Below are 15,716 nucleotides of genomic sequence, written 5' to 3'. Positions count from 1 at the left end.
ACGTAAAATTACTGACATTAATAATATCCAAATTGTGTAAAGCAGTATTTATAGCATCTGTTTATTGGCATCATCACATCTTGTTTTCCAGTTTAAATTTTTATTTTTTGTTACATTTTCCCTTACGTCATTATTTGACCTGGTGTATGTTGGTTTACCTTAAAATATTTTTTTTCCTTACCGTTACATTTATTTGCTTACTTTAACACACATACAAATCCAGGTGTTATTGAATTGCAAATATCTTGAAATGTGATGTTTCCTGTACACACACAAAAAAAACATGAAAGGCAAAACTGCTTTAAAATTATAAAAATCAAATACCGAAACACTGACAGTTTGGTCCACCTTTTCTAAGAGTCATCAGTTTTGTTATTCTCTACATATTTTTCCAGCCTTTTATATGATAAAAAACTTTTATAAAATTGGTGATATTTTGTATTTTTGAAGTGCATGCAAGTAAAATTAAAGATATTAATAAGCAAATAAAAATTGTAATTTCTCCATTGAATACATTTGCCAGTTGTATTAATGTGAGGAAATTAAACTCTGTTGGCTCCTGAATCCAGCTGCCCTGAAACTCATCTTTTCTATCTGTATACCATTTTCACAAGGGGAAGAAACTCTTACCCACTCCCTTCCAAACTCTTACCCACTCCCTTCCCTTGACCACCACCAGATGGTGCCAATTTTTAACTTTTGCTACAGTACTATCAACATAGTTCTGAAGATTTCCCAAAATCCTTTTAATATCTGTGTGATTTCAAGGCATATGTCCAGAAAGTCAGTATATTAGATTGTTTTGAATTTTTGTACTGCATGTGGTATACATTTGGTCTTGTGGTTAATATTTATGTGAATTTTTTATGCATTGTGGACTTAATTATTATGGCCTTGTTCTTGAACATACTCTCACTGGTACATGTGTTTGGTTGTTATTAATACACAATGCATGCATATTTTTGCTTTTTTAAATAAGTGGTTTTTTTTGTGATTTTGAGAACACTTTCAGGCTGTTAACATGACAACAGTATGCAGTAAAAGAATACGTTTAATGCTAGTGATTACACACAAGACATGCCTCACTTGTACAAAGTGTTCTTCCTCCTCACCATGTAGTGCATGCATTTTATGGTTAGAAAATGTCTGGTCTCTGGATTTGCGCAAAAGTGTCAAAAGCAAGGAGAAAACTCTGAGAAGTCTTGTTTGGAGCAGTGTGAGCCTCCACCTGAAGAGAACATTGATTGCAAGCATAGTGGAGGATGCCACCCTGAATTCTTCCCAGATGCTGTTAGAGCTGCAGTTGCATCAGCTAATACAGGAAACCATTACACAGTTGCTAAATTCAAGACTGTTTTTGCCTGTACATCCTTTGCAAATCTCCATGAATAATCTGGAGCAGATTGGGTATGCTGCCTCCCAAATCAAGGCAGCCCAGTGGCAAAAGTCCCCATGCATGTCTGAGCATGGCCCTTGGGCCTGTAAGTCTAAGCACATCAGGTTTTTATGGCATTTTTATGTTTCATTTTGATGATCCATTTCAACATTTCTTTCATAGCGTATGACACTAATTTTGCTGTTGAACAGCCAGTCCAGCCATTCCTTTTGTTTAATGACCTGAGATTTTTCACTTTGGTGAGCCATGCCAGCCAGCCAGGAAGCCATTCATTGTTCTTTCCATCCAGCCATATTGCAGAACTTACTCAGCCAGCTAAACTGATAAGTCATTTATTTATAGCTTGTCCTTTGGAGCAGTACCATGATACGTTTAAGGATGATGGCAATGCCTCTTCAGTGCTGCCGGGGATGTTTTGTGGATATGGACCTAGACCTTGATGAAGAAGACCCACACAGAGTGGGGAGACATACATGATGCCTTAACACATTCAGATCCAACTATGGAATGGACTGAGTTTAGTTTCAGAGCAACTGTTGAAGAAATATACCATTTCTTGCCAGTTTTTAAATGCCCATCACAGCCTGGCCTGTAAGATCAAAGCATGAGTAGCTCTGGAGGATGAGGAAGAACACTGCTTCTTCTGCTTATTGTCCCTCATATCGAGTCCATGGCTACCATCAACTTTTTCATCATGCAGGTATATAATGCATTCAGGCTTTATTACCACTGAACTTCCAGTATGGCCATTGCAGTGATGAATTTGACCACCCTGCTGTTCCACAAAGTGGACACTAATGTCTTTCATGTCATCTTGAAGTTTGCCATGCCTACTGCTCAGACATTTATGCCCTATCAGTCCCAGCCTCAAAGGAGAGATGATTGTCTGCAAAGAGATAATAGGCTGAGTATTGCATGGCAACAGCAACAGTTTTGACCTTGATGAAATTTCAACAGACAACAGGCTGCTCATTTTCAGAAGCAGTTTAATGAATGTTACAAGAAATAAGGTTTCTCTTTCTTCAAGTCTCCTGCTTTTGACTCACCATCCTGGGGAGGGGGGTACAGATCATGCAACTTATGCATTCTGGTTTGGAAGATTCTATGCTGGTAGTCCCAGCTAAATATAACTGTACCAATAAGACACATTCCATGCAGGCTGCAACAAGGTGGAATCAAAAATTGGCCACCCTTGTCTCCCCAGTCCCAGACCCAGACTCCTGGCCAAATAGGTACAATCAGTCATTGGGAGTGGTTTGGGGCTTTTGCATCCATGCCCCCACCTGCTCAGAAAATGAGAGGTCAGAACTGCAAACTGATTCTGATAGCCCCTCCCAAATGGGATAAATTGTGGGTAAACAATATACTTGATCTAATGATAGATGCTCAGGAAAATCCCTTTAAAGCTGAACCTACTCAAACAGCTGTGGTCACATGTATTTCATCCCTCTGCTTATGAGGGAAAGTGGTACTTGTTCTGGGACTTGTACAAAGTCAACAACATTGTCCCTTTCAGTACCTCTATCCCACAGTTGGCTGGTTCTTTTCCTTGGCTGCTTGAGGCTTGAGAACAACATAATATCAAAGCTACTGCTTCATAGTGTCGAGCATGTTCATATATCAAGACAGGCGGGATATTGGTCATAATAAAGATCTTTCAGACCTACTAGCAAGTTTAGACTTAAAAAGATGAAAATTCCCACATCCTGTTTCTGAAATGGAATCATGAGTTTGGCATGGCTTAATCCAGATTAATTTGAGCCTTCAGTTAGAACCTCAATAAAGCTGTTATCATGCAATACATACTTTCAGACAGCCTTAGCTTTGGCATACAGGTTGAGTAAGTTATATGTCCTTTCAATGGACCTGAACTATCTCCAGTTCATATCAGATGGCCCTATGATCCTAATGATGCAAAGAATAGACTGCATCAGTGGGCAGTCAGAGAATCATACACTTCCTCGCTTCAATAGATATATCGAGAGAAGCAACTGTGCAAGATCCTGCCTCAGTTCGCAAGAATTACTTGAAGTGCACATAGAAAAGTTGTGGAATAAGTAAACAACTCTTTCCCCTTGTGAATTTCAGGAAAGAGGGTATAACCTTCAAGCCCTTATCATGGCTAAAGTAAGTTTTATATGCTCTGTATACTAGAAGTCTCGAAAGATCATTGTCATCTCATGAAGATTTCAGGTCATGAAATTAGATCTCTGCAGCCTTGTTTTTGAACATAACATTTTGATATGAGACATAATAGAAGCTGTTGACTGGCTTGCAGTCAACCTTCTTTAGTTTTATCTCTGTATTTTTTATTCATAGAGACAAGATTTAAATATGGTCGGACCAGTAGCTGCTGCTCAGATGACAACTAGACCCATTTGATGTCAGTAGTTTAGTGCTTTTACTGGATTCACCCATAATATTTATCAGTAAGAAGATTTAAGCAATTTTCTTCATGGCTGGTTATGGCTGGATTGCATGGCTATCATTTGTGCTGTTCTCGGGTTAGGAAAGTGAGCTATGGGAATCCAGCCTTGAAGGGTGCCTGTGGTAGAGGCAGGATGCTCAGCATTCCCTCCTCCTTCTACCTATTCTAACATTAATGTGATCGGGGAATGTGTTAGAGGAGAAACCAGATTTTGTTTATGAATTGTTTCTCTAAGAATACTTACCTATCACATTACAATAAACCCTCGCAACCTCCCACTAATCAGAGCACTGTAAGTTGCATTGCTCAGTTTAAAACTGGTGCCACCAAGCAGTGGTCATGAGAAGGTAACAAGTTAGAGTTTCTTCCTTTGTCTATATGGTATATGGACAGAAAAGCTGAATTTTTGCATTTTTGGAGGGCTGGATTTGTGAAGTAGCAGAGTTTTATTCGTAAAGGTGCATTTATCAATATTATTTAAATTGATTTTGTTCAAAAACTGTATTATTATTATTATTATTACTATTATTATTATTAATTATTATTATTATTTCAAGATGAAATTTAAATTGAACCTAGTCAGTTTGGTATCTTTCTTACAGAGTGTTACTAAAATAATAGAATTAGTCCATTCATACATAATATTAGGTGACTAGTGTTCTAATACAGATTTCCCTCATTATAACACTGTCCACAGGAACCTTATAGTAGGACCACCAAATAATGAATTACAAGATAGGTATAATTGTATTGCCACTTAATAAAATGGAATCAGTGATGATACTTGCCTGTTAAACGTCAAATGTATTACATTGAAGGGCCTTATAACATGAACTGCATTACAATGAAGGGCTTTATAACAGGAACTGTTTTACAATGAAGGGCCTTATTACAAAAACTGTCTCAATGAAGGAATAATAGTGAGTGAGTGCTATGAAGATAGACATCTGGAAATTCACAAAGAAATTAAAAAAATGTGAAGTTATGTGTTAAACAGAATTGAAAAATCAGATTCATTTGACTTTAAATTTATGTAACTAATTAGTTAGGATGGCTTAGTACACCACAACACAACTTGCATCAAGCAGCTAGAAGGGGGTGTCATATAGTTTTATTTTGCATGCTTCATAAATTTCATAAAATCTTACGAAAGATTCTCCATTTACAAAACTTTACAGCAGTTCAGATTTTCAAATTTATTTTCACTCGGTGCTTTGATGGCAATATTTTTAAGGTGCTTATTTCTTTTTATTAGATTTACAGAAGATTCCAGCAACAGGCTGCATTTATTGAATTCTCTCAACAAAATTTTGACGAGGCCAAGGAGTTGTTTAAAGGTGGAAAAGTGGATGTAAGAGAGGTGGGGAATGTTTTTTAATTCATGAACAACACCCAAAAAATTGGCAAAAGGAACAAAGATTATAGTAAACATGAGTAATTTTTTTTGTCTAGCATTTTTTGAGGCATATATTTTAGTTAAAATACTGGCAGACAATAGGAAAATTGTTTCATTTTTAAAAATCATCCTTTTAAATTTATCATAACAAAGACAAGTTTCATTGTACTTTATCGATGCATACATTTTGATATATTCTATTGAATATCTAATGTGAAGGCACACATTTTTCCATCAAATACATTACCTAATCACATTGATGTTTTGAAATGATATCCATGAACTCTTGAATCAAGACCTATAAAGACAAGAAATTAATCTTTCCTGTTAATATATCATTTAGGTGATGTAAACAGTATCTGTGAGAAAGAAATAGTTTCAGATACTGTTATAATTATCTCCCTTGCCACCACTAGGTTGCCACTGATATAACAGATGTTCAGTTTAAGCATTTGCTGCAACATTGTCAACATTGTAGCATCACATTACATCACTTCTCGTTATACATTATTTTTTTAACTTGACCTTTTTTGGCACCAGATAGTCACTGTTGTACTGATGTGCCATAATACAATGTTACATACATGCATATCATAATTAATTCTAACCATCTGCCTGTAAATTCAGGATGGCATTGATAAAACAGGTTACTTCAAGACACTAACTTTATTTATTTTTTAAATTTTAATATAAATTTTTGTTGTTGTTGATATTTTGGAATATTTCTTTAAGTTTTTGGACTTGGCTTTGTAGTCACACATATTATCATTAGTACTCACTGTGTTGTAAATTTATTTTGTGGACATCAGCTTGACTGCAGATCTGTGTCATCTTGACCATGGCTAGGTGTCATCCCATATCCTGGATATTTACCAGTTTAAGCTTTTGCTTAAGATTGTTAAATCTAGTGTAAATTTTCGTTCTCATTATACCATCCAGCAAAATTGCTCATTGGTTTAGTAAGTCAAAAGGTTGGTAAACCTGGTGTATACTGCACTGTGGGCTTTTTGGTGGATTTATTCAACTTTTTGAAATTCATTGTTGTCCCTGCCTATTGCTATGAATTTCATGGTGATTTCACACTTTTTTAAAATTTGTGCTGTTAAACATAGTTTATTATCTATTTCTTTTATTGCTATCTTCATAACATGAGTATGCCTGATTGAATATAATTTGTACACTGTATGCTCAGATGAGTCATAACAAATTCTTCCTTGAAAAATAACTACAACTATAATGATCAGATTTTACTCTTAAATCTTTCTGTACATAATAGATGTGTACCAGAATTGTAAAATGGTTAAAATTGATGTTGAACATAACATGTACTATGCTGCTGTAACAGTTAACTGGCAGGCCTATTTGTACGGAATCAAATATGTAACAGGTGTTCAATTTTAGCGCAATGCGCTGTTTAACTTTGGTACATGTAGATCAACTGCCTACAAAGTCATCCACTGTATGAGGTAATGGGTTCAAGCATAATGTGACATTTCACAAAACCAGATATGCCTCATGAAAACTTCAGCACATAAAATTTGAGCCATTTCTGCAAGCTTCTTGTATGAATGCAATATTTTGATCTGGGACACATTTAAAGTGGTCAGCTGACAACCATTTTGTTAAAGCTTTTCTCTTCGAGATCTAGCATGGCAGAGAAGGGAATTGAATCACAACCTTCTCATGGGTGTAGGTTTTATAACCTTTGCTGGATTGTCTAGGAAACCTTTTTGGTATAAAAACAATGTTTGTTTTTTATTACCATTGTGTAAATGCCATGTGTCACCTGACCTTTGGTTGTGTAGCCTTTGCATTAGGAAAGTGGATTATCCTTCACATAGGGACTCCAGCCATATCAGTTGGAACATTCTTAGCGCTTTTTGCCAAGTCAAGAAAGAAGCCTCAGATATAGGTTGTGTTGCCATTGAGAACTATATTTGGAACAACTTCTATACACATAGAACAAAAATATGTTGGTGGAAGGAGACATTGAAACAGTATTTGTATAAAGACTTGCACACACAATTGTAACATTCTCAGTCTTTGCTCTCGTAACATGTGGTACACCAAAACACATCAGATTGATGTGCATTCTACGACTCCTTGTGAGATTATTTCACAACCTGATGGAAATGACTGAGCAATGTTCCGATTGCAGCCATATATCTCTTGAAGGGTATCCACGGTATAGGTTGGCTGTTCATGTGTCTTCTCCAGCTATTTCCTCCTAATGTGATCAGATAATTTGCTTGACAGAGATAGGATATTTTATAGTAAATTGTGTTTCTTCAAGAATACTTACCTGATCACATAACTATTAAGTGCTCCCACACCTCCCTTCAAATATACACATAATCATTGATGTTCACTGACATCTGGTATATGAGTAGTTACTTGGAGGTGGTAAGGGGAGGTAATTATATTGGTATCTGAAGAAGTTCTTTGTATTGTTTATACAATATACAATTGGGAAAGATTACATTTTTTATCTTTCTGGGATTGCTGTATTCGACAGGTAATATGAGTTTATTTCCTAACATAAATGTGATCAGGTAAATATTCTTGTTGTAAAATAATTTACTGTAGATTTTCATTCTTGCTCTCTACCTCTCCCTACATGTTAACTTTTATACGTACAAGAAATACATTCAGTATATATGGCAGCTAACATTAAAGGCTGGCTAACTTATCAGCTCAAAACATTGTTAGCTGTTGGATGGCTTATTTTGTCCTTTCTGATGCTGATGAACTTTGTAAAAGCAAACATCATAGCTATTGAATGGCTTATTTTTGATGCTGACTAACTTTCAGTCCCAAAAGCTGATGGATGTCCTTTCTTAGGCTGATGAACTTGTAAAAGCAAAACATCATAGCTATTGAATGGCTTATTTTTGATGTTGACTAACTTACAGTCCCAAAAGCTATGGGATGTCCTTTCTTAGGCTGATGAACTTGTAAAAGTAAAACATAGCTATTGAATGGCTTATTTTTGATGCTGACTAACTTATAATCCCAAGAGCTATTGGATGTCCTTTCTTAGATGACAGACTTGTAAAAGCAAAACATCATGGGGGCGCTCACCAGTTAATATGTACTTTTGAGAGAATTGGCTCATTTTTATACAATTTACCTCTGAAGTTCGGGAAGTGAAAATGACCAAGTAGAGCTAGCATTTTTTGAAAGGTGCACATCTGAAGTAAGGCCAAGCTGTGTACTCTAAAACCCATAGTACACCCATCAATCATACACCAAAATAAAGGGAATTAAAGGTTCTTTGCATTATACCTAAGATATACAAGGTCTTTTTTAAATAGCCATTATAACCAGTGAGGAGAGTCGGGGAAATTCTTTTTCTTTAAAATCCTAACCCTGTGCAAAATACGAAACTGTAGAGCGCCACCATAGCTATTGGATGGGTTATTTTAGAGTCTGGCTAACTTATGAAAGCACACAAGGAATCAAACAATAAGGATTTTGTTCTTTAGGTGCAATTCTTTTAAACTGTGCTCTCAACTACTTGTAAAAGATAGATTTACATTTGTTTGCATTTTCGGAAGTAAATTTTTCTTAAATTCTCAGAGATTAAGTATCAGTGCATTCAGCCAGAATTTCATAGGAAGTTGCATATTTATGCAGGAATTGGAAAATCCCTCTCCTTGAATAAGCATTTAATGATATTTGCAAGTGTTACTGCCAGAGATCAAACTCAGGACCTCATTGGTGCATAGTTGGAGATTAGTTAGTTAAGGGTTAATTGCACCCTGACATCTCATTATTCACTTTGTTTTACTTTGCAGTTAATAAGCTTGTACCCTGGCCTTATGCCATCCAGTACTAACTTTACTAGGAGTATCCCGTTGCTACATGAGATAGCTGACATCAACAACCTGTGTAAGGATAATGATCAGATGAAGAAGGATTATAAGAGGTTTCTTAGGAATTACCTTGAGGAGATTAGAGGAACAAAAGATGGGCATGGTTTTAAACAGGTGATTTTACTAATTGTTTCTTATGTTTATTGTAAAGCAATACAGCTAAACACTATTTTTTCTTTTCTTTATGTCTGTTGGTATGATGTGTCTTTCTTTCTTTCTTTCTTTCTTTTTCTCACCTGGACTTTATTTACCTTTGTAATTAATGAATTAATTTATCAAATGCATAAGAGTCCGATACAAATATAAATTTTGCATGTTTATTTCTTTATAACCAATTGATGAGAGTGATTTTTGATAGGATCTTTTTTATATCATTTATTTATATTACATCTGTTACTTTTATTAGCTTTCTTATTAAATATGGAAAATTAAATATGGAAAATGAATCATGCCATCACCATCATCTCATGCTTGGTCTTCATCATTTACACCATAGAGTGGACCATTAATGTGACCCTGTGATAATTAAGTCATTAAAAGCAATACAGACATTGATGTTTCATTCAAAAGCAACTCAAACTTTGCTTTATTTCCTTTTCATTGCCTTAGGGCTGTTCCATTTAAACATACATGGTACCCAGGGAAAGCGGTTTTTTAAAATATATGCCAGGGTATTTTGACTGTACAGAGTTGATATTGAAATGAAGAGAAAATATTAAATTGTATCTATGAGTGAGCACCCCACATTGAAAGTGCCTTCCCAGGGTCCCAGGTATGTTTTACTGGAACAGCCCATAAAGCCATTTTGTCTTGCCAGCATTAGCAAATAGTGACACATACAGCTGCAGGTGTCATTTGGTCTTCAGCAGTGAGGTCCACTTTACTGTATTTACTCATAAATTTAGTCAAGCTGCAAACAACAATGATCCTGATCAACCATATCATGATGTGCCTGCAGATCAGGATCTATTTTGTTTGTTTTACTGATTCCTCCTAACAAACTGCACAGACCCAGATCTGCTGGTGCTTTATGTGATGGCAGATCTGGGTCTGTGCAGTTTACAGTTGGACTTGATTCATAAGCAAGTATTCCCAGCAAGCTTTTTTGTGAAGTTTTACTTTTTTGGAAGTTAAAGAAAGTCATATACTATAAAATTTCTTAAAAAGTACACCGTTGAAACTTTTGGCCATTTGATAAATTTGGTCAGTACGATTTGTATTATAGTACAAGTCACATGGGTCATGTATGTGCATTTACTCATTTTAAATTAAATATAAATATGGATATATATGAAACCATGTGAAATGAATATTTGCCACTTAAAGGTATGTAGAATCAAATTCTAAAAAATGACACCCGTTACTGAAATAGTCGGTGCTGAATGCCTACATGAATCGTGTGACTTATACTATAGAATGAATCTGATGGAACCAAAATATGTGACCTTTTCGCTGAGGAAGCCTAGTCTCATTCAACCAGATGCTATGTGATTTTGTAAGATCTCAGACTGGTACAGACTTCATTCATTTTTCTTACCTTTAGAAGGTGTTTTTACAGTCTAACTTTATAGAAACAAAACATTAAAGAAATTTCAAACTATCTGAAATTTATCAAGAAGTACTTTATTCAATCAATCAAGCTAAATTTTGTTGTAATTCATTAAACATTATGTAAACAGATCCTGAAGCAGGAAGCATGTCTCAATCGGTTCATGTAAGTGTCCATATTTGAAACATGGTAGCATCACATTGGTGGATTATATCATCTCATGTTATCATTAAATCACCTGTTGATTTAAGGAAGTTTCACTGTACATCACTGTATTGTTCACAGGCAAGATTCAAGGTGCATTCTGGAATCCTTGTTTGTAAACCTCAAGTGATATGTTTTGAAAATGAAGAGCTTAGTCAAACTTGTTTCTCTTGCAGGTGATAGATACAGCTTTATTGAAGCTATATGCAGAGATAAATTGGCCTGAGTTAATTCCCCTGATAGCTGTCGACACAGGCTGTGATTTAAAGGACAGTGTAGAATGGCTAGAGAAATATGAACGCTATCATGCCCTGGGGCTGCTCTTCAAGTACCATGGAGAGAATGACAAAGCCATGCAAATCTGGGCCAGGTGGGTTTCTTAATCCGCAGCGTGCAGTAGATCCTACTGACTTTGTTGTAGGCAGGGCAATAACTGGTTAGTTGTGATATTAATCAGGTCCAGTCCAGGGATTTAAACAAATCTTGGAACAGTCTGGGCATCTGGTTGATAACTTGCAAACCTGTTTATAATTCAGGTCGGGATGGATTCCATTTTGAAAGAAAAACAGAAAATAACACAAAAATGTGCCCTATTTGTTGAATGTGAAGAAAATTACAATTAATTCTGGTAAATGAATCTTTGATATATCACTCATTTTATTCTCAAAAATGGCAGTAAGTGCTTATAAATTTGAATCATTATCTTGAAATTAACAACTTTTAATAATAAGTCATATATTTTGCATGGTTTGCACTGTCTTTGAAAACTTGAATTTGGGCATGGTCCTTGAAAACTCATAGAATTTGATCATAGATCTATTTTTCCTTGAAAACTCATTGAACTCTCTGAATTTTTTTCTAAACCTCCTTGAAATTCTTGCAAGAGATGTAATGGTATAAAAAGGAATGTTTTGATCAAAAACAAATATTAAATAAGATGGGATATTGTAAACTCCAATTTCACTCATTTTTATGTCGCTTTACCAGTGAATTAATTTAATGGTACAAGTAAATGGTGCACCAGCGGAAGTGAACCAAACAAGCAAGTGTGGTATGTGCTAAATAGGCATAAAAAAACTCTATAAACCATAATGAAAAATCAGTTTGTGTGCATTTTGAAGTGGGGCATGAATGAAGCATACAAGGGATGGATTAAACCTTCTAAGGGAGAAAAGTAGAAGGCCTTATTCACTCTCATTGTGTAATAGACCTTTCAACATGGTGGAATCTGCTCTAAGTTGGACATAAAATGCAATTAGCATAAATTGCATGTTCTTAACTCAAAATCTGAGGTAAATATTACCTCTTTTTCTCTTTTTATGAAAGAGAACTATGCTAATATACTGGAGAAGGAACTTGTTACTGAGAAGGGAGGTTTAACTATACCCCACTAACCACTGAACTTACAAAAGCCACTTGAAGACTGTTTCAAAGGATGATGTGTAGAAAGCTGAGATGTTATGGAAAATAAAACTCATAACAGGTCATCAGTGATACAGATCGTCAGAGGTTACTAGTAAACTGTTCAGACTAGTAAACTGTTCAAATTGATGTTTCTAGATAGTTATATTGCTAAACAGTTTCCATATGGTGTGAAAAAGGTGACATGCATGAGTGTTTTTGCAGTTGTTTAGCAACAAGAATCACAGGACCATTGAGAACATGAATTAGCAAACCCAAGTTGCTCAGATAGTTATATTTGACTATGTCGCAAATGTTGAAGGCATTCACAGTGTGGCTGTCAGTAAGGACTTGGTCCTTTCTTAGGGAATGTCCCAACAAAGATATGACATTTGGAATGAGAGAGGGAGAAAAAGAAAACCAGCAGGAGAGAAATTATGGAAATTGGGCTTTTGGAGGAAAGATGAGATAAAAAAGAAGAAGATAGAACAGAATCAAAATTTTATCACTACTACAAATCAGTTGCGTGGAAAAGACTGAGGCAGTAGTTTTATGACACAAACAAACTCTTTGAGGATAACTACCAGGGAAATGGCTATTTGAGAACTGCTAGGGTAAAGGCAGTTTGAAGAAAACTGCTAGTAAAGGCTAGTTTAATAAAAATACCATGGAAAAGGCTGTTTGAGGAGACCTCTGCTAGGGTAATGGCTATTTTAGGAGACTGCCAGGTAAAAGGCTATTTGAGGAGAACAGCTATGGTAATGGCTATTTGAGGAAAACTGCTAGTAAAGGCTAATTTAGCGAAAATACCATGGAAAAGGCTGTTTGAGGAGACCTCTGCTAGGGTAATGGCTAATTGAGAAGACTGCCAGGCAAAAGGCTATTTGAGGAGAACAGCTATGGTAATGGCTGTTTGAGGACAACTGTTACAGAAAAGGTTTTTTGAAGAGAACTGCTACAGAAAAGGCTTTTTGTGGAAAATTGCTGGGGAAAGGGTTATTTGAGGAGAAGTGCTAGGAGAAAGGTTATTGATAAGTGCTAGGGAAAAGGCTGTTTGAGGAGAACTGTTAGGGTAATGGCTGTTTGAAGAGAACTGCCAAGATTAAGGCTATATGAGGAGAACTGCTAGGGAAAGAGTCTTTAAGGGTAACTGCTGTTTGAGGAAAACTGCTACAGAAAAGGCTATTTGAAGAGAACTGCTTCAGAAAAGGCTAGATGAAGAGAACTGCTTCAAAAAAGGCTATTTGAGGAGAAAAGCTTCAGAAAACTGCTTCAGAAAAGGCTATTTGAGGAGAACTGCTACAGAAAAGGCTATTTGAGGAGAACTGCTAAGGAAAAGATTATTTGAGGAGAACTGCTTGCAAAAAGGCTAATGAAAGGGAAGGTTAGAGGAAATTTTGAATAATAAACTAGATGAACTAAAAAAGGCTTCAGTGTTGGTGTAGGACCAAAAATAGCTATGTTATTATGGAGACAAATGTATATAAATTAGTGAAAATGAAAAATACAACAGGTGACTGATATTGACCACATATAGATGAGAAGTGCTTTTTTGCACTCTATTAAAGCTGAATAATCGTTATTGTTATGGAAAGAAAAACTTGTACTTCAGCTGTTAAAAACTGAAACACTGATCTGTTTGAAGTTGTGTCATCATCCAGACAACTAAAGTGGTTTTCAGAAGAAAAATGTAACAGAATAAACTCCTTGAATATTGGAAAAGGTCATTGAAAAGTCCCTGAATATTTGTAACCATGTTCTGCATGAACCATGTTTTGCTAAATTTTCTTTTGAAATTTTATTTTTCAGTACACTGTAACAATATTAAAAGATATTTTGATCCATGAAATAGTCAGTGATGCCTACCGGTGGCAGTACTTTAAGAAATAAATACCAATTAAATAAGTTTTGTCAAGTGTCAGCTGTTTTGGTCTCTGATTTGCAGAAGTATTGGTACAATCAATTAAAAGTCGACCTTCTTTATATTTTCATTGTTAATTATGTCTTTGATATCAAATAAAGGGGGTGGAACTTTAAAAACAGTTAGCATGTAAATCCTAGTGGCATAAGACCTAGTGGCCAATTGAACAATGTTATAAATATTTTAATGTAGGTAACATAATGAAAGTATCTTACATTAATCACTAGTTTATCTTACTAATTCATAAATGTATTCAAGGATAGCAAGGGAAACATGTGAAAGACTTACTCAGTGCATGAAGAACTTCACATGATTCAGTATGGAGAAGTGAGTTCCAAAGTTTGTAGTGAACTTAAAATTTTCCAGTTGGCATTGACAAGTTTGCTCAAGATAAAGCAGAAATTTCACTGTTGTTTGCAATGAAATTGTGACATCAATATTTTATTAGTCGAACAATAAAGAAAATCGTGTTCCGATGTTGATGGTTGTTATTTCATGAATTAAACGTCACTAGTTTTTTAAAAAGGGAAATCTTGTCATGAATCAACAAGAACACTTGAATATATCCATATTCACATGCAAAAAACAGTGATATAATACAAATTGTTTATGCAGGTACATGTGATTTGTCTTTAAATCACTTGGAGTAATGTTTGTAACAATTTTTCAGTGGTTGGTTATCTTGAAATTAAGGGTTATTTATACAGGAAATTTACAGCTTCCTTAGAAAAGAATGCAAATATAAAATGATTATTAAACCATTAAACAGTCACCTCCCCTTGTCATCTCATGGTCAATGTCCAACCAGGATGGAATCCCTTCTTAAATTTTTCAGAGATCAGTCAGCAACTCCTGCTCTCATACTGCGATCTGTGTTGCAGGACCTCATTGTGCACAAGTTATTGAGATTCATTCAGATAGAAATGTATTATCTATTGTGCTGAAACTAAGAATAAAACTGACAAGTTGGGATCTAACTAAACATTATTTATTATATGGACTTGAATTAAATAGATGTGTGAGATTGATTGATTTATTGATTGACTGATCAATTGTTCCACTTGGTGAGTTATTTGTAACATACACTTTTGTATAATGTACTTGAATATATCCATCCCATCTTTCTTAATTTCAAGCACAATTCAGCACTTTATCAATAAATGCCAAGAACTTGTTGAAACCTTCATTTTTTTTACACTAAGACCAAAACAATAAAAGAAAAGATGCCTGAAGTATGTAATCACTAGGTAGTTCAGAGTGGACTGATACTCTGATTCTAGATAGTTCAGACTGGACTGATACTCTGGTATTAAGTATTTCAGAGTTCAGATATATCAAACTGGACTGATACTCTGACATTAGTTAGTTCAGAGTGGACTGATATCCTGATACTAGGTAGTTCAGAGTGGAATGAGTCTCTGACATTAGGTAGTTCAGACTGGACTGATACTCTAACATGAGGTTGTTCAGAATGGATTGATACTCTGACACTAGGTAATTCAGACTGATAATCTGGTATTAGGTTGTTCAGAGTGGACATATTCTG

General features: G+C 35.3%; 1 protein-coding gene across 1 annotated transcript in view; it reads left to right on the top strand.

Moving 5' to 3' along the window:
- The window catches only part of LOC149785708 (transforming growth factor-beta receptor-associated protein 1-like), a 107,608-nt gene that overhangs the window by 33,870 nt on the left and 58,022 nt on the right, over positions 1-15,716 (top strand). The window contains exons 10-12 of the mRNA XM_089979575.1: positions 5,080-5,184; positions 9,018-9,209; positions 11,025-11,218. Coding sequence (XP_089835701.1) covers positions 5,080-5,184; positions 9,018-9,209; positions 11,025-11,218 — 491 coding nt within the window. The remainder of the gene's footprint in view (positions 1-5,079; positions 5,185-9,017; positions 9,210-11,024; positions 11,219-15,716) is intronic.

Source organism: Sinohyriopsis cumingii, chromosome 13, assembly GCF_028554795.1.
Source record: "Sinohyriopsis cumingii isolate HCF-2022 chromosome 13, ASM2855479v2, whole genome shotgun sequence".
In the NCBI taxonomy this organism is placed as follows: Eukaryota; Metazoa; Mollusca; class Bivalvia; order Unionida; family Unionidae; genus Sinohyriopsis; species Sinohyriopsis cumingii.
This window is presented reverse-complemented; position numbering and strand designations above follow the sequence as displayed.